The 21,768-nt window shown below is 41.3% G+C and overlaps 1 protein-coding gene across 1 annotated transcript; it reads left to right on the top strand.

The window, feature by feature from the left end:
• Positions 1 to 878: 878 nt before the first annotated feature.
• On the top strand, positions 879 to 6,393 carry LOC147431154 (uncharacterized). The gene is made up of 2 exons (XM_086493805.1): positions 879 to 4,430; positions 5,021 to 6,393. The coding sequence occupies exons 1-2, from the start codon at positions 1,561 to 1,563 to the stop codon at positions 6,042 to 6,044; spliced, it is 3,894 nt and encodes a 1,297-aa protein (XP_086349931.1). The 5' UTR covers positions 879 to 1,560; the 3' UTR covers positions 6,045 to 6,393.
• The last annotated feature ends 15,375 nt before the right edge of the window (positions 6,394 to 21,768 follow it).

The following is a 21,768-nucleotide window of genomic DNA, read 5'->3' as shown; positions in this document are numbered from 1 at the left end:
CAAAGAATGATAATAACCCTCCGCATTCAACAAGGCAAAAAATGGTAAATCTAAAAACCTTTTGCATCGTCAACCATGAATTAAGGACTAGTTTGTTGTTTTCCAACTATCAAAAGATGCCTCTCTGAAAAATCCATAATAGACTAGCTTGTCCATCTCTTCCAGGCTCCAACCCTTCATGCCTAGGACTAATGCCAATATTAGATAGCTATTCACACCACCAAGGTCGTGATGCTTGCTATTTTCTTCTACATACATGGGCATGATTAAGAAGAATGAAGGGGGCTTTAAGCTAGAGCAGGAGAAATCTTATACGATTTTGACCCTAAAGCAAAGGATGCAAAACTGCTCTCAAATTGTCAAATCGACAAGCAATGCTTCTCCAATAGTCAAAAGTAATTGCATGCTAGCCATAGTATTGTTGCAAGATTGGTCCAACTAGTATTGCCTCCTTGTAAGATGGATTGGAAAGATTAAGTCAACATATACTATGGCAATGATTGTGCATGCTCGATGTCGAAAAAATATTTTCCTCTGACCGACCAATTTCCTCCTCGTTATGATGCAAACTAAAAATACTAACAAAATGTTGCATATTTGAAGGGTTTTTGAACTTTTTTCTTTGTTTTTATTCGATTCTGTTTCCTTTTACCCTCATTTGAAGTTTAAAAACCTAGATTTTCAACGAGCTCTTGCCTAAACAAACCTTTTCCCAGCACTTGTGCATGCTACATGTGTCAAAGTGTCACCCTTACATACAAAAGTGCCCTTATATGGTCAATGCTCCAAGGTGAGAATACCCTCTTACAGGTACAAGTATCACGAAATGTTGAAATGTACCTGTTTATGAGGAGAGGAATGAGCAGCCTAGGAGAGCTTGAAGGTTTAAATGCTCCAATTCAGTTCTAGTTGTCAGTATTCCCTCTTTGGGTTTCTGACAAATTGACTCACGCCTCTCCTCTAGGGCCTAGGCTCTCTCTCTCTCTCTCTCACATGCACGCGCGCGCTCCGCCGCTCACACATGCGGCGTCGTCGCCAGGAGTCCATTCTCTCCAGGGACCAGCGCCGATCTCACTCTTCACAGAGAGATTGTGATGCAGAAATCCTCGCTATCGAAACCAGAAAGGCTGAGCTTGCCTCACGAGTTCCTGTCGCAGAAGAAGCACTCTCGTACGTACAAAGCGGCTTTTTTGTGTCCACTGTTGGTGTTCCTATCCGCCGTGCATAGCTTGACCACGAGCTTTTAAAAGCAGATTGTTTGTCCTGTGCATGAGGTAGGTTGTGAGTCACGATGGAAGTGGTTTTACTTCCCGCCGCTGGTATTGATGGTTCCTGATGAATTAGGTGCCGGGGCTTTGGCCGGGTTTGCTATTGATTTTTGTGGCAACCTTTTTTTCTCCCTGCTCTATGGCGGCAGTAGAGAGTGCCTGAGAAGGCTAGCTAGAATCCAGCCCGAAGCGCATGTCCTGGCTATCTCATCTCTGTAGACATTGAGGTCCTTAATTCACCGAAGGTTATGCATGAATATATAGGCATTTTCCACTCTGGCTGGAGCACAAGATGGCTTCTGCAAATGCCATTCATAGGAGGACAAAGAGCTTGTGGAATTGGGTCCCCGTGCGTGCATTTGCGAAGATTCGATACCAGAAGTTTTACTGTGTATTCTCTATATTTGTTCAGACAATAGATGGGCTCCCTTCCTTCATGGATGGCCTGCGCTTGGTGGTGAAGCTAGAGCATAAGTCCAAGTGCTGGCAGACCATGCCCTCCAGGGTCTTTCATCACATGGTTGAATTTGATGAGACTCTTCACATTGAGACCACTATTTTTGGTCGCAAAGCAAACATGGAGGACTGCTACATGAAGTTTCTGCCTAAAGACTATATTCTTTCTGTGGTTGCAATTGATGCTAAAGAGCATTTTTTGTTTAATCAACACCGTATTGATCTAAGCCGATTGCTTCCTGTGTTCATAGAAGGGTTTTGGGAACCCGAGAAGCCAATGAGCTCTACTGCAAGTTTTAAGTTGGGGGGCAAAGCTGAAGGAGCTGTTCTTGTTGCCACGTTTGATTTTGAGGTTCTCAATGAAGAGTTAAGACGGCCCATTTTTTTCTTTGATGGTAATGCAAGTGCTCGGTTTGGAGGATCTTCTCTTCAACGGGTATCCCGTGCTGTCAAGAGCCTCCCAAACTCCCCAAATCCTTCACCTTTTGTCAGGCGGGCAAACCATCATTTTACTTCTCCTTGTAGCTCTGACGCTGAATCCACTGACAGCACATATATGGGAAAATTTGACCTAGATAGCAGCACCAAGGAAACAGAAGAATGGTCTGTGTATGATTACAGTAGTTCAGATGAAGAAAGGTTTCAAGCATTGAAGAATGATCCTCTTTCTCTGGATGCTTTCACAGAGGCAGAGAGTGTCTCAACTTCTCCTGCCATTAGAGTAAAGAAGGCTCTAGGATTTTTAGGGGATCTCAGATCTCAAATTCATCTGACCAATGGGGAGTGTGTGGAGAAAATTGAAGTACCTTTGGTTCGCAGGTTAGGTATCAATGCATCAGGGCACCAGATTGATGTTCAAACACCATCATGTCACCATGACACGAGGGACTGCAGTAAAATGTCTCCTGCAAGTAAGGAGATGGCCAAGTCAGAGGTTTTGGAGAAGAATTCGCATGATGGCGAGGTGGCTGCTGACAAGTTTTGCATCAACATTGAATTTGTTAATAGTTCTTCTACTACTGACATTTCCAATTTAGGAGCATATGATGTAGTCAGGGCTGTGAGCTTAGAAGGGAAGGGCTCAATAGGTGATTTTTTGCTTCCCCCTGGTTGTGTGGAATGCAAAAGAGTTGATAGTGATGGTGGAGTTTCTTCGCCAGAGCAAGTTGAGTTGTTCTCAACGGTGACTGAAAAACATTTGCTTGTTGAAGGTGGTCAACCCTTTTCCATTGAAGGGAAGGTTGAGTGCACACCAATGTATTGTAAAGATAAAGACGGAATTCGCATCGATGTTCAAGCACATCTAAATTGTGGAGTACCAGTGGTTCATTCCTGGGAGGATGAGGGACTTGAAAATGGTTTGGAAAATCTTTCTAATTGTTTTGTTGAACAATTAGATCTTTCAGCTTCATCACCAAGAAGTGAAAGTGAAGGTTGTATGGATGTTCAAACACTGTCGGATGGCAAAGCACCAGTCGCTCATTCTGGGGAGAATATGGGGCATGAAGATGGGGCACAGAATTCTGTGGACGTCTCTGTTGACATATGTGACCTTTCAGCTTCATTGCCAAGGCATGAAATGGAAGTTTGCATGAATGTTCAAGCACATTTTTATGGCGGGGTCCCAGTGGCTCAGTCATGGGATGATGTGGGCCTTGAAACTGGTTTGGATTATTCTTCAGACGTTGATATAGAAGGATTACATCTGTCAGCTTCATCATCAACAAGGATCGATATTGGGGCTTCCATGGATATTCAAGCACTGCCCAATGGTGAAGTACCAGCAGTCCACCCTTGGCAAGATGTGGGGCAGGCAAGTGGTCTGGAGAATCTCTCAGGCTTATCAGTTGAAGCGTTAGATTCTTCAGCTTTATCCTCCATGAATGAGATTTCTGGCATTTTTCAGTTCAATGATGAAAATGAGATATCACTGGAGGCCAGTGTTGTCGTTGAAGATTTCTTTGACTTTCTAGAAAGAGAGGAGGAGAGCACTTGCCTTGGACAGAATTGTCCTTCTGTGGGTTTTCTAGAAGTCATTGACAAGCAGATGCTTTTTTCGAAGGAATGCAAGACATCAAGTGTTGAACAAGAAGAAAGCTTTGTTTTTGAATCTCTAAAGCCCGTTGAACCATGTATGACTATTGGGTCCCTTCATGCAAGACAATTGACATGTGGTGCACCAGAGAATGATGTATCGGACAAAGTGCGAGAAGATGATTTGGGGCTTTTTTCCATCATTGAGGCAGCTGAACTAGAGATGAGGAAGGCTGCTCAGAGCCTTCAAAGCAAGGAGCGAGCAAAGATGCTTGAGGATGCTGAAACAAAGGCTTTAATGAAAGAGTGGGGCCTTTCAGACAAAGTCTTTGAGAGGCATTCACAAAAATTATTATTGCCAGGTTCTGCATCTGATATGTCAATCTTCTTAAACAGTGCTTCAGTGATAATGTTAAAGGATGGAGGCTGTTTGAAAGCGGTGGATGCTCAAAGTTCCTGCGGTAATTTAATGATGCAGTTCTCAAAGCCAGTGGTAATACCTGCCAGCTCCAGTTTATGCGCTCTTGATATATTAAGCTCCATGGCTTTCCGAGGTCTTAACGACATGACTGTAGAGGCATTCATGAAAATGCCACTGGAAGATCTGGAAAGTTCATCAGTCGATCACATCTTGAGGAGTGCCAAGCCAACTAATTGTAGCCCTTATTCGTGGTGAGAAGCTTTAATTTTGGCCCCTTCGTATATAATTTGGATGTGTCTACATTTCTTAATGCTTGGTTTCATCATGGCAGAGTCTCTTCTACTTTTCTAGAGAAAGCTTAGTACATTATAATTCACACTCGATTGGTGTGTGTTGATGATATTTATTTAGTTCCACACCCACTATTTGGCACCCATGATGGCATTGGGAATAGCATTTTATTGACATGTAGAGTCAATACTAGGATCATGTTTGGTCTCATGAATGAACAGTTTAAGATTCAAGGATGTTTGGAATGTGGACATGCTCATGGATTCATCTGTGTCTTTGGTATATTAGCAGACATGCAGGCTCATCTAGGTACGTTTGGTACAGACTATCTTAAGCTTAGAGCTAATAGATGACATCCCTTCATCTGTGTTATCTGTCATAGGATGAAATTGTTTGCATGATATGCTGTTGAAGTGCTGAATTGTGAGGGAATTTAACTTTTAAGGAGGATGTGCTTTTCCTTCTAGCTAAAATATGCTGTTCAAGGAGTTTGATGTTTCCCTAGAGAGGCTGATGTGAACGTCGCTAATATATGCTCGTATTATGCCAGGCAGAGACCTTTCGAGGGGCTCAATGTGAAGGAGTCATCAGCAGTACCGGGTTCAAGTTCCAGCAATTGTCTAGGCTACAAATCTTTCAAAGTGGAAGCTTTCTCGGAGAGGCTGGTTGCCTTTGAGGATCTTACTAATGTAGCTCTGCATGTAATAGAGCCTTTGTCCATAGAGGGGCTAAAGTTGCAATATAATATTTCTAAGGAAGCTCCAGGTAGCATCTCTCTAAAGAGCCTGAATATGCAAATTGCCATGAATGATAAGGTTGGCATAGAAGGTTTACAGGAAGCGTCTCTGGTTAATGTTGGAAGACAAGTGAAAATTCCTGAGAGAGTCTCGCCATTGGACATTGCTCTCTCTCTGGATGAATGGCTATGTTTGTTTGAGCATGTGAAGATGCCAGAGGGTGAACTCTCAGTTGCTCGGGATACTTTCTGGAAAGAAGATAGCAGCAAGGCTGACAAGACTCCAGGGTGGGCGACGTGGGCTCATCACAGCAACAGTTTCACAGTGGTGATGCGCCTGCAGCTACGGGATCCTTGGCGATATTATGAGCCTGTGGGTGCTTCAATGCTGGCTCTGGTGCAAGTCGAAAAGGCTTCTGTAAGGAGTGAACTTTCTAGCATTGATGGAGTCCTAGATTCGTCTCTCGGAACACGCTCTGGAATTCAGCTGAGACTGACGGCTGTTCATATTGCAGGGGTTAAGCAACCTTCAGAGTGCAGATCACAGCTTTGGGGCACTGAGAAGCAGCTTCATTCTGGATCTCGGTGGCTTATGGCCAACTTCAAGGCTAGTAATTTGAGGCATGTCATGTCTCAAGCATCAACACCCTCTGAAGATGAGGCCTCACATGTAGAAAGAGAGCTGATGTGGAGTATTTCATCACGTATGCATACGCCTGGCAGAACTTGTAGAGAGCCAGAGGATACTTTTAACCCCTGCATTAGGAATCCAGATATACTTTTTGCACCTCCTTCAGCAGGCAAGGCCCTTCACCTTTCAACTTCTGTAATGAATTAAGTTGGCCATACTCCAGTCACCCACAAATTCAGGTAAAGATCATTGGGCTTGAAGGATCATTAAAGGAGAGGACAATCATTACGTTGGGTTAAAGCTGTTCAATAGCAGGTCGCCTCTAAAGCTGGTCAGGAAACTCTTCTTTTGTTTGTTGCCGGCCGCTGTATGTTAGTGGCCAACTTGTAATATCAATTTTTACCAGGAAGTAAATCGGTAATGTCTGCACTTTAGAAATAATGGTTGCTCTGAGACATCTTAGCCGGCAACTACGTCCAAATGGTGCTTGCCATGTAAGCTATCAGTAAAGTGTAAACATGTAAATTATCACCGACCATACATAGTGGTATGCTAACGACTTTATGTGTGTGCAAAACCAACTCAATGCTTTTAAGCATTATTGTCATGAAGCAGATCTTTGATGTTCATCTCAGGAAGTATTGAATATCAAGACGAGCTAATTCTGGTAACTTTTATAATGTACAGTTAATCATCCTGATTCTGAATTGGCGATTCATCAGCCAATTCCTCATAGTATGCCAAGAATGCAGTTCCATCAGTTTGTTTACCAGGTATGGTTATTTGTATGAAGATAGCTGGCAGTGTTTTTGCTGTTTCAAAGAATACAGCTCCTATGCTTTGTCAGAGGATCACGACTAGTAAATTTGAGCTGACTGTCTAGAGTGAGCTAGCTGATTGCATAGACGGCAATGAGTCGAGCAGAGTATTGTGTGTGTGTGTGTGTGTGTGTGTGTGTGTGCACGCCCGTGTGCGTGCACATTTGTATGCGTATATATACATATGCTGCAATGCAGAGTCGAGGGGCTCTTCATTTTATTCCTCAAGATGACCACAAAGAGAGTTTAGACTATGTGGGTAACAAGTGCCTAGATCACTTGATACGTAGCAAATAGCACTCTCGTTTGTCCCTTAATGAAGTTTTGCATCCTTTGGTAATGTTCGTGATTGCACCCTGCTAATGATTTGCTCTCTTTGCATCTTTTGCAATGCCTTCGCCCTGTGGACTCCTCGTTTAGATGGTGTGAATAGCAAGCTAGAAGCTATTTTGCTTACAAAAAGCTGGTCCTGTAGTAGTGTCAAGGTGAACTGACAGTCACCTTCCATAGGAGCTTTCAGAGCCAAATAGTGCCTATACAGCCTAGGGAATTCTGTATCAGCGATTTTGTGAGCCTATTTGTAGGACCTACATGTCTAGACAAGACCATTGATTAGGTTTTTTTTCAGTCGGAGCCGCTTTGAGTGATTGGCTTGTACATGTGTTTGACGGGTGTCGTTATGGTGCAGGGGGCATCTGACAACACAACCTCTTAGCCTAGGAGCGAATAAGGTCATGGCCCAGCCTTGTTTATAAGTGCCAAGATTGGAGTCGATGGATCGACGGCGGAGAGTTGATCGGCCGTTGATCAAACCAAATCAAGCAAAAAAACAGGGTTCCCCCTACGTCTGCAGTTGCTCCTCAAACCCTAAACGTCCGCAATACAGAGCTCCACCCTTACCAACTGAGCTAGCGTGACTCGCTAAAGGAGTTGCCCCCCCCCCCCCCCCCCCCCAAAACGGCCCAAAGAATGTGACCTTGTCAATCACACGCCCCCACCGTCGATCCCTTGAGACCCCTCCCGTGGCACTTATAGACGAGGATGGCCCAGGCTTTCAAGTCAAATGGATTACTAGGTTGGTAGACATTGAGCCCGCGACGGCCATGCATGTGCACGTTGTGCATTGCTAGTCAAACTTTGGGGAAGTCAATGGCTTCGATACTCTTGGCCATAATCCACTGTAAAAGCAACCGTTTCCCTCTTATAGCTTGAGCCATTTTGTAGCTACGTGAACCTATTATAATCCCAACCAAGAAAATTGTGCAATAATCCATTGTTAAGACACACCAAAAAAGTTTTGTTGAGCTTTCACCTAATGAGCAAGGTCCCCATCTCCCCATCTTAGCCAGTTCATTCACATAAAAGGCGATGATGCAAATGATAACACCTACAAGAAGCACATAGAGATAAGCATTGGCATGACAAAACGTTGAGATAGATGCCTCAATTGTCTAATGATACCTTGCCTTGGGAGCTTGTTTAACATATAGTGCCTTTTTCAAAAAGAAGACATAATCCTCACAACCATCAATGACAAAATGAAAGGATTGCTCCACGTACACTCTTCTAAAAAAGAAGTGAACTTCACACTTGTCTCTTCAATAGGCCCCTCACAATGTGCAACAAGAGCAAACCTAAGATGTTTAGTGGTGAAACATGCAACATGCGGTGGGAGCGAAAGTCTCAAAAAAGTCGCTTTCCTTTTTTGCACAACCTCTAGGAGGTATAGAAGTTATACTTACCTAAAGAATCGTCAGAGTGAAACTTCACTTTGAAAATCCACTTCACATTGATTACCTTCTTGCAAGATGAACTATCCTCAACAGAAGAAAACTTTGCTATCATGGTGTCACACCACCAATTAGAATGAGACATAGCCTCTATTTGTAAAATGATAACCAATTTATGTAATAGTACCACCATCTAAGCTGCCTCCATAGTCGTCTCCACGTAGCTCTGCAAGACCCTAGACCTAAAACCCTAGCCGCTAGAGTCTCGCAATTCACCACCCAACCATCCCACATATAGACAAAGCCCATATATAGGCGACCCTTACTTGTTAGCTCTTCTCTAGGTGTCTTCTCCCACGAGAGCCATGTCTTGACACTATTATCTCCCTATGGAATAGGTTTTTCTTGAGAATACTAGTGTTTTCCCATCTCGCAAACCACCACCCAACCATCTTGCATATAGGCAAAGCCTATATATAGCCCCTTATTTATTAGCTCCCCTCCAAATGTTGTCTCCCAAAGGAGCCATGTTTTGACACTAAAATCTCCTTGTGGAAGAGTATTTTTCATGAGAACACTAATTTCTTCCCATGCAAGACCTTCCTTAGGTTCTCTTTTCACTTAGCAAGTATTTTGTTTTCTTACATGATGAGGTTAAACCAAAGGTTCGATGAAGTCTACTAACATGCACGCATGAACCACATTATTTGCAATGCTGAGCCATTTCCTCAAATGGCTCACATTGAACATTGGATAAACATGCAAGTCCGCAGGTCACTGTAACCTAGTAGACGACTTCACCTACCTTCTTGAGTATTGTGAAAAGTCCACAATACGTGGGAGATAACTCGGGTCCTTCTACACTCTTCATACTATGTGAATGTGTTACGAGTTTGGGCACCCTCCTGTTGTTTGTGGTTAGCATTACAATTGGGATAGCTGGCATGTAATGATTAATTACGATGCTGCTTTTTATTTTTACAAACAGTGAGATTGATGTTCTATAGATTGGAATTCTAAAAATTGAGAAGAACGCGCCAAATAATATCTCTCGGCCACTTTTATTTGCATAGTGTTTTAGTTACTTTTACTAATATGGTTTCATTGTACATATCTAGTGAGAACTCACCCTGTAGAGGGTCGTGCAAGAAGTGATAGCCACAACTCATGGACTAAAGTGTGAAAAGGGGCCTCAAATACTTGGCACCTAAATAGGTTTTATAATAAAATTAAATACTCAATTCCACAAGAGGTACCCGTGGAGTTTGGGGGCTAGGATTTTAAGCCATTCTTGTGCAAGATTCTTCTCTCTGACTCTTATGTTAAGTGTAAAATCATGTCTACATCTCCTTCTGTTACATGCTTTCATTATCTAGTCTATTCTATGTGGTTGTGTATGTGTGGTATGGTGTTCTTTGTCTAGTTGTACTTGGGTTTTGGGAGAGATAGTGAGAAGTTGATGGTTATGTATGTGAGGAAAGATTGAATGGTTCTAGCTTTAGTTCTTTCAAATTTTCAAATAGTGGTATCAGTGCGAATCAAGGCAATCAACATCCTGATTTTCAACTTTTAAGGAGTAATTTTGAATCTACTGCATTAGATTCACAATTAAAGCCTAATTGGCAATTTAACGACAAATTGACCAACAAATTACGCTTATGGACCATCATAATCTAGTATGACAAACCTTTAAATTCAAATCAACAACTAAAATTTTGTGGATTGTGAAGGCGGAAGTGTGAGAATAAGAAGAGAAAGAGACCTTGAAGATATTAATGAAGCGGTGATCAAGATTTGACATCAAAGCACCCAAACAAAGAGTTTGAAGGGCCGAATCAAGCATAGGTAAAGAAAACAAGAAGAAGTAGACTTTGAAGGAGTTTATGAAGCGGATATCTATTTAGTAGAGATAAGAAGAGGGGATCAGTCAAAAGATGGCTTTCAAAAGTCCTCAAAGATTTCTTAAAAGAAAAATTGAAATTTTCTACTCGTTGTTTGCAGTTACTTTCTACGCTTTTCAAACCTAGTTTTAACCAAAGGGTGTGGAAAGGATCGATCAACCGTATGGCTGACCGCCCAATCTATCAGGCTTTAACTTTAGTTTAAAATTTCAAAGGCTACCCACTTCCAAAGTCCTTGCTTGGCCCCCCAAATTTTGGTAGCCCTTGCAAACCACTTGGCTGCTCACATTGGTTGCCTTCGTCCGACCCTGCTACCTTTTGGCCAACCGCCCAACCTTTACAACTCCCTTCGGCTGCCCACGTTGATTTTTTTTATTTACCCAATTTAAAATCTATTATGGCCGCCCACCCAACCAATCTCAATTTATTTGCTTGCTCAATTGCCATTGCTCAACCTTGAAATTCTTTGACCAGTAACTCCAAATTTATTCGGCCGCCGATTTGAAAAGCAAAATATCCTACCCATGAAAATTCAAAATAGCAATAGAATGTCATCAACCTTAGGCTGGTCATTACCTATTTATTTTATCTAGCTGCTTCGATAGTGTTTGAGATCATCTACTACCGCGATAAGAGAGTTCAAAAAAGGAAAATTTCAATTTTCTCATGCATAGGTCTGTTTAATCGATCGCCATATTTCAACTTGCTCTCGTGCTGCATTTTTGGATTAGACATCATCCTCAAACGTACATCTAAGTAAATTTTTTTTTTCAATTTTCCTTTATTTACTTATTATTATGCACATCGATCATATCCACATATATATATATATATATATATATATATATATATATATATATATATATATATATATATATATATATATATATATATATATATGTGTGTGTGTGTGTGTGTGTGTGTGTGAAAAAAAGAAAAAAAAGTGTGCCATCATGGCTCATCTTCCACATCCACCCTTTATTGCTAAACAACTCACAAATTTGTAACAATCACTCGCATATGAGCGCATGCAAAGACAGGAATTTGAAGATAAGTTATTGCACACTACACGCGTCGAAATTGCACCTGCTCTAAAGCAACAAAACAAAATTAGCAGAAAGGCTTTCACATTCAAAGATTTGATGGTACTAAACATGCAAGCATTGTTTTGGTCTAAGGTAGTCAAATTTAAATGATTGTTTTTATGACGAAGAATTTCCTAAGGGTGACATGGTCAAATGTGCATCAAATCACCTCATTGGTAGCGCTACACTATGGTGGAACTCCATTAAACAGCAAGATAGAAGATCTCGCATGTGGCATGCATTTAAAAAGTTGTTTCTATCTCATTTCTTACTCACACAGTACAAAGCTAAAGCATGCCACCAGTGGGATTTAATTCGCCGAGGTAGAAATGAATACATACAGGCTTACACTGATCGTTTTCAGAACTACCTCATTTAGTTTCAAGCCATTGAACATGTCAGCGTAGGAAACTAAACGTAAGTATATATATGGGTTAGTATTGTGAATTGGTGTTGAGGTAGACATGTTTGAACCAGGTTCACTGTCAAAAGCTATTAACTTGGCTCTCAATACATAAAAAAAAGAAATGTGGACATGAACTCTGCATTGAGATTAACCAACTAAGACTAACCGTAAAAAGAGAGTTCCTTTCTCTCTAACGTTGAGAGGAACAGGAATCAAAGTTGTACCTTCGTCAAGAGATGCACATTTGACAATTCTGCTACACCTTCTCAATCCAATGGCAACAACAACAACAACCACATGTAGTAGAGTGGCATCCAAAATCCTTCCAACAATCAAAGCCCTAATCAACCTTGCAACGATAATAAAAAGGTGAATTGTTTTAAATGTTTTTAGTTTGGTCCACTATGCAGATAAGTTCCCAAACAACGTTGCTAAGAGTAATGGTCATACCAATGGCCAACCCAATGGAATCTCACGCAATCAAAACCAAAGATCATTCAACAACACTCACCCAAATGGTGCACAAGGTAACCTCATCTAAGATGCTATTCTTGACGATAATGAAGTTGAAGTCAATTACGGTGAGGGCTATGATCCTGAGTATGATGCCAATGACAATCCTTCTCCAGGTATTCTTATATCTACACTTACTCTCCTCAAAGTGAAAGACGTAGTTAAGGGTGAAGATATCACAATTCTCTTAAATGATGGTAGTAGCCATGATTTCACTTCCACTATTGGCACAACAACTTTCTCTCTCTCAATTCTCTTCACCTCACATTGTAAAGACTGTTTTTAATAATCAATGTTTCAACTGTAAAACTCAAGTTACTGTTGAAGTTTGCATTGGTGAATTTTTCCATACATCTACATTTCTAGTGGCACCACTACATGGTATTGATATGATTTTGGGAATGCCTTTTCGACATAAATTTAACCCACTAATCAACTACAAACACGGATGTTGACTCTCACCCATGAATACAACACACATCATCCACCTTGTCTTGCGTTTAGATTTGGTCCTCTCGTCTACTTCAGATGCATCCTTTTCTTCCTAATGTCCGGTTTGCTACAAGAATTTTGATGGATGGAGTGGATATTATACATTGACATACGGTCATTATTATCACTTTGTTTGTCTTATTCGTTTAATGCAAAATAGTAGCCGATGCGCAATCTGTTTACAAGACATTCCACAAGGAATATATATTATGTTTGGCATGGCAAATGAGTATAAATTCAAGCAAGCCCGCCAAGATACCCCTAGCACAATTAGAAATATGTTTAGTGAACAAGATGCTACTTCAGAGCAACACAATTGAAATTGACAAACAAAAATGTATAATCACGAAATATAATCAGAGCAACACAATTGAGATTGATAAACAAAAATGTATAATCACGAAATATAAAGCATTATATATGATCAAAACACATTTGAATGCAAGGTCTTTTACAATGGTTTTTGACACACGATCTTCATTCTACTCTCAAGCTATATTGAATCTGTAAAGTTGTTATCTGGTTCTAAGTCTGAGTGTTGTGGTTCTCCTTGTATTTCAACCTCCACATCTATTATCAAATTCTCTTCTATTTCGTCTATAGTGCATTGGGATACATCAACATTAAACTCTTCTTCGTCTTTGTTTTGACAATCATACAACCAGGTTGACATTTCCTCCTCGTTGCCAGCACTTTCGATGTGATTCAATATCTTTTCGTTGCAAAACATATACGCTAATTTTTCCGCTCTGTCTGCTAATAGTCTGTTGCGAATAGTGATGTGAACATACTTGTACATACTCCAGTTTCTCTCTGAACTTGAGTTTGTTGCACATTGTGTCAGTACTTTCATTGCAAGGGAACGTAAGATAGAGTAATGCTCTCTAACATTCATCATCCACCACTTCCATGCAGGTTGCTCTTTTGCTATTACCTGTAAAAAATCATTCACAAAAGGATTTTCTTTTAATCTAAATGCACTCATTTCTTTGATGCAATCAATTTGATCTTGAACGTTGGAGTAGAATGTGTTGACCACCTGATAGAAATCGCTTACCACCTTTGTATTAGACATCAGATCTAAATTCCAATGCTCTGGATCGAGCATGTAAGTAACACTATGGAGTGGAGTATGAGCACTCTCCACGTGCATGAAAATACTTGGCCAAAATTTTTTGTTGTTTACCAGAGAATGGTAGTCGCCACTCCTTCTCTACTATAGACTCTTTCAGCTCTTTGGGATTTTCAAGACTCTGTTGGACTGACCACCATGTCATCCACATTTTGCCCAAGTTTGACGCCCTTTGATCAAGATTGCGGATCGCGAACATAACGGACATCATTACGTGGTATGCATCCATTACACTCCTCCACCAAGCAGCCTTGTTTACATTGCCACGTAGACATGTAATTTTATCTTTCACTTTTTCTTTCTGCTCAAGCTATTTACCAAAGGCCACGCAATTGAATATGTCAATCACAACGCATTTATTGCGGAGAAGTGATTCCAAGGTATAAAAGTGTGTGAAAAACCGAGTTTCAGTAGGAAAAGTTCAACATCATTGACATGCATATCCTATACAAATCGAGTACTCTTTGTCGTTTCAAGATAAATTTCACAACCTGACGCGCTGTATCAATTATTTTGGCGAACCATGTGGTTTCTTCGCTAGTGTATCAATCTTTCAACACCAAGTTTAAATTGTACATATTACAACCATTGGCCAAATGTGTGGAAAGAACTTCTTTATTAATTTACTCGCGTTTTTACAATTCTTTGCGTTGTCCATGACTACTTGAACGACATTTTCAGCACCAATTTCTTTAATTATAATAATCAAGACCTCAGAAATGTATTTGCCACTTTTAATTGCACTAGAAATATTAATCGCCTTTATAACGTTTCTCCCCTTGGGCAAACCAGCATTACATTGATCAGCGGTCTTCTTTGAATATTTGACCAGTGATCACTCACAATCGTACATCCTGAAAGTGAAATATTCCCAATTATTATTTTGCCAATACGCTCTTTGACTTCGATGTAACATTTGTCCAAGAAAATTTTTTGTGTCGTGTGATCAGGAGCTGAAAATCCTCGGCCAAACTCACCGATTTTCTTCCAAGCAGCCTTCGAATGATTGTTGTCTACCATGACCAAAGCACTTCCAGTAAAATATATTGCTTTGGTGAGTGCAGTTTGTGCTTCTTCTAGAGACTGCACTCGAAAGCTTTGATGTAGTGATTTTTGACGCATTTGACTAAGTCTACCTTCATTGTGACGCTTAAAAGGAACACTGCCTAGAATTTCCTCTCCCTCCGTAGGTTGTTCTCCAAGGTTAGTTGGTGTCACTACAAGATCTGCGGAGCTAATATTTGGCTCTAAGAACTCTTGACTCAAAGCTCGAGAGCTATTTATCCGTTGTCTCTTGCCACCCTTTCTGATGAGCTCTTCTCTCAAATGCTTTGCAATTGTAGGTGTCTGAGAATGTTCACATTTCTTACAACTCTTTTTAACGCTACCCAGAAAATGATCCCTAATACATGGTGCACCGCCTGATTTTGTTGTGTGAAAAAGTTTACAGTGCCACTCCATATATCGGCCGCATATGTTGTGAGCATAATCCCACTCTTTGCCATGAGCTTTTTTATTCTTTGGCTTCTTCGTACCACTTGTGCCCACATTTTGCTCCATTGCTACAAAATAAAAAATGAAGACAAAAGAATTGTTGGAATTAGGGTTGCACAGAAAGACACACAGCTTGGAGAAGATGAAGGAAGCTCAAGGCACACAATAGAGAGTGTGTTACTTAGTGTGCAATGGAAAGATAGATAGCCCTAGAGTGATGGGCGTATATACAATGCACGGGGGAAAAAACCTCCTAAACAGGGAAAAAATGCCCCGGCGGTCCTAGTGTGTTCACACACATCACTACCACATGTATATGGTTTCAAATCCCCCCTGGAGTGATGCGGTGAACGAGAGCTGGCACATGAGTAAAGGGAAGTGCCATGCCTTGAGAACAGGATCAGTCCACAAAGGGGAATAAGCCCAAAGCTTTGCGGAAAGCTTCAAGATTCTCACGAGACAAAGCCTTTGTGAAAAGATCTGCAAAGTTGTCCTGTGTTGGCACATAGGCCAAGCTGATCTCTCCTGCTGAGAGCCTCTCCCTGACATAGTGGTAATGCACCTCAATGTGCTTTGTGCGAGCATGAAAAACTGGGTTCCTCGCAACTGCAAATGCGCTCTGACTGTCAGTGTAGATAGTGTTGGTAGTGTCCTGTCCAACACTCAAATCAGCCATAAGGCGTCTGAGCCATACACACTCAACCGTAGCTGTGAAGACTGCCTTGTACTCAACCTCACAACTCGAAGTGGCCACAGTAGGTTGCTTCTTGCTCAACCATGATATACATGAACTGCCAAGCATGAAACAAAAACCACTTGTGGACACTCTCGTGTCAAAACACCAGCCAGATCTGAGTCCGAAAAAGCATGTAAGTCTGGCGGCAATGATCCCCCCTTGGGATAAAACAAGCCAAGATGTAAAGTGCCACTAAGGTAGCGGAAAATCCTCTTGACAGCCTGCCAATGCTTAGACCCTGGGCTATGCATAAATCTGCTGACCTGTGAGACTGCAAACTGAATATCTGGCCTCGTGTTGCATACATAAATGAGGCAGCCAACATCAGTTTGGTAAAGAGTGACATCAGCAGGATCACCAGCATCATGTAGACTCAACTTCAAACCTGTTTCCATGGGAGTGGCAATAGGTTTGCAATCCTCAAGTCCAAACTTACATAGCAATGTCTCTATGTAACTTTTCTGACACAAGGCAATACCACCATCACACTACTTAAACTGTATACCCAAATAATGATGCAACAGCCCCAAATCTTTCATCTTGAAAGTAGCATTCAAATCAGCCTTAAATTCAGCAATATGTCTCTCATTTGGTCCAGTGATCAGCAATATGTCTCTCATTTGGTCCAGTGATCAGCAAATCATCAACATAAAGAACCACGATGAGAAATACATCACCCTCACGCTTTACATACAATGTGCTTTCTGTTGGACTGTTACGAAAGCCTTGTTTGACCAAATGAGTGTCAGCTTTCTCATACCAAGCACGAGGAGATTGCTTCAACCCATACAAAGCCTTGTTACATTTGCATACTTTGTCCTCTTGTCCTTTTATGACAAAACCGCGAGGCTGCGTTACATAAACTTCCTCAAATATGTCACCATTCAAGAACGCAGTAACAATGTCTGATTGATGTACATCCCAACCAAAATGAGCTGCCAATGCACATAGAAAACACACAGTAGTCATACGACAAGTGGGAGAAAAAGTCTCTTCATAATCTATGCCTTTTTGCTGTGCATAACCCTTTGCAACAAGTCGAGCCTTATGGCGATCGATCTCACCATCCGGTTTGCGTTTCAACTTGTAAACCCACTTCGTACCAATGGCCTTTTTGCCAGGAGGCAAATCACATAAAGTCCATGTGTCATTTTCTATAAGTGCATCATATTCTGATTGCATGGCAACCATCCAATTTTCTGAATTTTGTGCTTCATCAAAAGTCAAAGGCTCCTCAACATCATGTAAGCTAGACACAGCCAAAGCATAACAATCTGATGCATAAGATGCATGGCGAGAGCCTGAACGAGTACGACTAGACAAAGGTGCATCCAATTTACTGTCACGCAAAGTGTGCACCAGCCATTTTGGCATACCTCTAGCCTGCTCATTTTCAGCCCTTTCCTCATCAAGTACATCATGTACATCTGCATCAGTAATAGGCTGATCTAAAACATTTTTAGAAACCCCCATAAGCTGTACATTTGCCTCATTGGAACTTACATTCGTATTTCCACCACTGAAAAGAGGCAACAAAGTGTCATAAATGTCCTGTGAGCTTACATTACTATCTCTAGTACATGACAGGAAGGGCTGAACTGAATCTTCCACAAACACTACATCCCGAGAAACCAGAATACGTTTTGTTTGCGGATGATACAACCTGTAACCTTTGCTTTCAGCACTATAACCAACAAAAATACATTTGACAGCCTTATCATCCAATTTTCTGCGTTGCACTTGTGGCACCAATTAAGCATATGCCAAACAGGCAAAAAACACGCATGTGCTCAATAAAAGGCTTTCTATCATGCCATGCTTCATATGGAATAATAGACTGCAAAGCTTTCGTAGGACACCTGTTTAGTACATAAGTGGCACACATGATGGCCTCAAGCCAAAAAGAATGCGGTATAGCTTTACTTTTGACCATACATCGTGCCATTTCCGTCAGTGACCTGTTTTTCCTCTCAGCAACACCATTTTGCTGAGGTGTATAAGGCACTGTACATTGGTGTTTTATCCCACGACTAGCCAGAAATGCATTAAATTCATGAGACATATACTCCCCCCCTCGATCGGAACGAAGGGTGCCCATAGTACATTTCGAGACATTTTCAGCCATAGCCAAAAATTGTTTGAAGCACATAAAAACTTCGGACTTCGCTTTAAGTGGAAATACCCATGCATGCCTAGAGTAATCATCAATGAAAGTCACGAAGTACAAGTAATTGCCCAAGGACGGAGTTTGCATGGGCCCACAAACATCACTATGCACAAGCTGCAACCTGCATGTGGCCCGAACTGAACCATCCTTTGGAAATTTAGAACGCTGCATCTTACCCAAAATACAGCCTTCACAAACATGTTTGACAGGTGCTTCAAGAGGCGGTAAAGAAGCAACCATATCAGATTTCTACAAACGCAGCAAACTGGCAAAATTCAGATGACCAAAACGTGCATGCCAAAGTTTTGCATCTGAAAGAGCCCTTGAATCTGCAACAGGATTTGCAAAATTTTGTCCACACTTGTCATACAAAGTGAGCTTATACAACCCACGACACAAAAGGCCAGATGCAACAATTTCATCACCAAAACTGAGATCATGAACTGTACATCTGTCATCCACAAATTTGACTACAAGTCCAAGTCTAGCAAGTGCGGATACAGACAAGAGATTCTTCTTGATCCCAGGTACATAAAGTGCATCAACAAGTGTGAAGGAATTGCCATTAGCGGCAGTGAGCACAATCTTTCCAACTCCCTGAACTGGATAAGAGGCATTGTTGGCACAAGTGACTGAATTCCCATGAGGGACAGACTCGAGAGAGGTAAACAAGTCACGATGTGAGGTAATGTGCTTTGTAGCACCACTGTCGAAATACCACACATGTGAATTTGCAGCAACTGACAAGCATGCATCATGGACAGCAGGATTGTAAGTGCACTTTGCGCTAAAAGCCCATTCTGCATCAGCATCAGCATCAGCATTACAATCTCCTTTCACAGAAGACTCAACAATGGCTGCATTTGTAGTGGAACCAGCATTTGCAGTGGAACCACCCTCTTTCTTCTTAGCCTCTTTGGCCTTCAACTTAGGACACGACTTGATCAAGTGATCATTGGCTTTACAATAATGGCAACGCATCTTCTTTTTGCCCTTATCACCAGAATTGCCAGACGAAGTACTGCCAGCAGAAGCATTAGGAACATAATTTTTGCCACTCGCAGCAGAACCATAAGAAGTGGCTACATTGCTGTTACCACCCTTTCTTTGAGAAGCAATAAAAGCCTGTTCAACTGCACGCTGTCTAGTCCTGTTTTTTCTGGATAGTGACTCTTGCAACAGCAATGTGCATAATGCATCAAACTTGACAACTTCTGGATTTCCTTGGGTCATCAGTCTCCAAGTACTAGCAAAAGTCTGGTAGGAATCTGGTAAGGCATCAAGAACAGTCTGCACAAGGGAACTGTCAGAAATGACTTCATCTGCAGAAATAAGTTGCTCATTGATATCCTTGACACTAGCAAGGAAAGTGTCCATATCATCTTCCTCATGCATAATCTTCGACTCCAGCTCTTTACGCGGCAAAGCAATTTTAGCCTCATTGCGGCTTGCATAAAGACCTGCTAAAATATCCCAAGCCTGTTTTGCAGATTTTGCTGAACGGATGTGAGGAACAATGGTGCGCTTCACAGACAACGCAATCAATGCATAAGCCTGCGCATCCTTAACATCCCAACGAGCTTGTTCTGTCGTAGGCAAAACAACTCTAACAGCTGCAATCCTTGCAGCAAGACCTGCAACATCCTCAACATCGCCTACATCCTCAGAACCAGGACGTACATCAATGCCCTGCACAATGTTCCAGACACCCTTTGACACAAGAACATGTTGCATCATATAAGCCCACATAGGGTAGTTGTCCCCATCCAACCTGTCCTCAGCAGCAAACATCTTGAACACATCTGTGTTGTTGTTGTCAACCATGGTAAATGTTGCACCTGATGTGAAAACTGCCCGAAAATAGGAGAAACAGAGCGGGAACAACCTGTGCTATATAGCACAAACCGTAGAAGACTGTAAGGCACCTGTTATGTAGAAAACGGCACTGACAAAAATTCTGCACAAAACGACGAAATAGCTCGTGCAGTACTGCCTGTAGTGGAAACGGAGGCCGAAATGAGCCCAAATCAAAATTATGAGCGAACGCTCGCCAAAGCTCACTGAAATCGGAGAAAGTGAGCAAGCGTGTGCTGGAGCAGCTGGCGACTAACCCCGAGAGGACGTGACATGCTCTGATACCAATTGTTGGAATTAGGGTTGCAGAGAAACACACACAGCTTGGAGAAGACGAAGGAAGCTCAAGGCACACAATAGAGAGTGTGTTACTTAGTGTGCAATGGAAAGATAGATAGCCCTAGAGTGATGGGCGTATACACAATGCACGGGGGAAAAAACCTCCTAAAGAGGGAAAAAATGCCCCGGCAGTCCTAGTGTGTTCACACACATCACTACCATATGTATATGGTAGCAAGAACCAGATGTTTAGTTTTTGAAATATTTTTCTTATTTTCAATATATATTAAAATTTAAAAACCATTCAATATGAAAGTAACCATGATGTACAATATGAGATTTTCAATGTACGCTAGTCAATCCACATATCGATCACCTATATTGTGAGAAAACATACACATTGTAATACAGTCTATGCACGGCATAAATACTACAACAATGCTATGAATCTCTCAATGCAATTATTGTTATAATGATTATTAATTATATGTCCACTTTGGTTTGCAAACAATAAGACATATCTAATTTCAATTGCTACAAAAAACAAAAGAAAGCAATAAAATATATGATTGGTCATTTCATACACTAATAATCTATCATAATACATAATGCACTCTCTGTATAAACCAATGTATGAACTACCGCAAATAAATCTTCAATATAATCACTCAGTTAAGGACTACTTGTACCCAGTGAAGGATTGTAGCCCCCCCATGCAACCAATTCAATATATAAAAGCTATTTTAACCCAATTAAGGATTATAGCTCTTATATTGTGGAGTGACAAGTATAAATCAATTGAAATCTATGATGGTGAAAAGTGCAAGACTTCAAGGATCTATATATGCCCAGTACACTAGTACAGGCATCCGACCCTTGACTATTGACTCGTCATTTACATATGCTCATCTTCTAAAACCAATTACAGCCCTCATTTGGACCAATGGCTTCTTCGCAATGAGCATGACTCTCCAAGTTTTCAGTTGTTTTGGTTTCGTACCTTTATGTCAGTAAACGAATTAAAATTTTTTAGAAGTGGTTACCGAATTAAGAATCACGTACAACCCAAAAAAAGGACTTGTGACTCTGTAACCTTAGGTCAATTCACAAGGAGATGACTATACCCGGCACTCGGATACACTCCCCAAGGATCTAAAAGACCGCAGTTAGGACACTGTTTACTATATATAATTACTCTCGCCGGGCTTTTATATTTTCTCGGCGGGCCCGTCAGGTATCTGCAGAAGCCCGACGGGCCGCGTCGGGAAAAATATAAACTCCGGAGGGCTAGCCGGCTCTATGGGTTTTTGCAGGTCATAATCAA

This window comes from Adiantum capillus-veneris, chromosome 21, assembly GCF_014529385.1.
Source record: "Adiantum capillus-veneris isolate H3 chromosome 21, ASM1452938v2, whole genome shotgun sequence".
NCBI classification, from domain to species: domain Eukaryota; kingdom Viridiplantae; phylum Streptophyta; class Polypodiopsida; order Polypodiales; family Pteridaceae; genus Adiantum; species Adiantum capillus-veneris.
This window is presented reverse-complemented; position numbering and strand designations above follow the sequence as displayed.

What these genes read in the sequence shown, in the direction of transcription:
- LOC147431154 (XM_086493805.1), top strand. Translation starts at nt 1,561, where the DNA reads ATGGCTTCTGCAAATGCCATTCATAGGAGGACAAAGAGCTTGTGGAAT. An exon ending in AATTGTAGCCCTTATTCGTG is followed by an intron (nt 4,431 to 5,020) that starts GTGAGAAGCTTT and finishes GTATTATGCCAG; the next exon opens with GCAGAGACCTTTCGAGGGGC.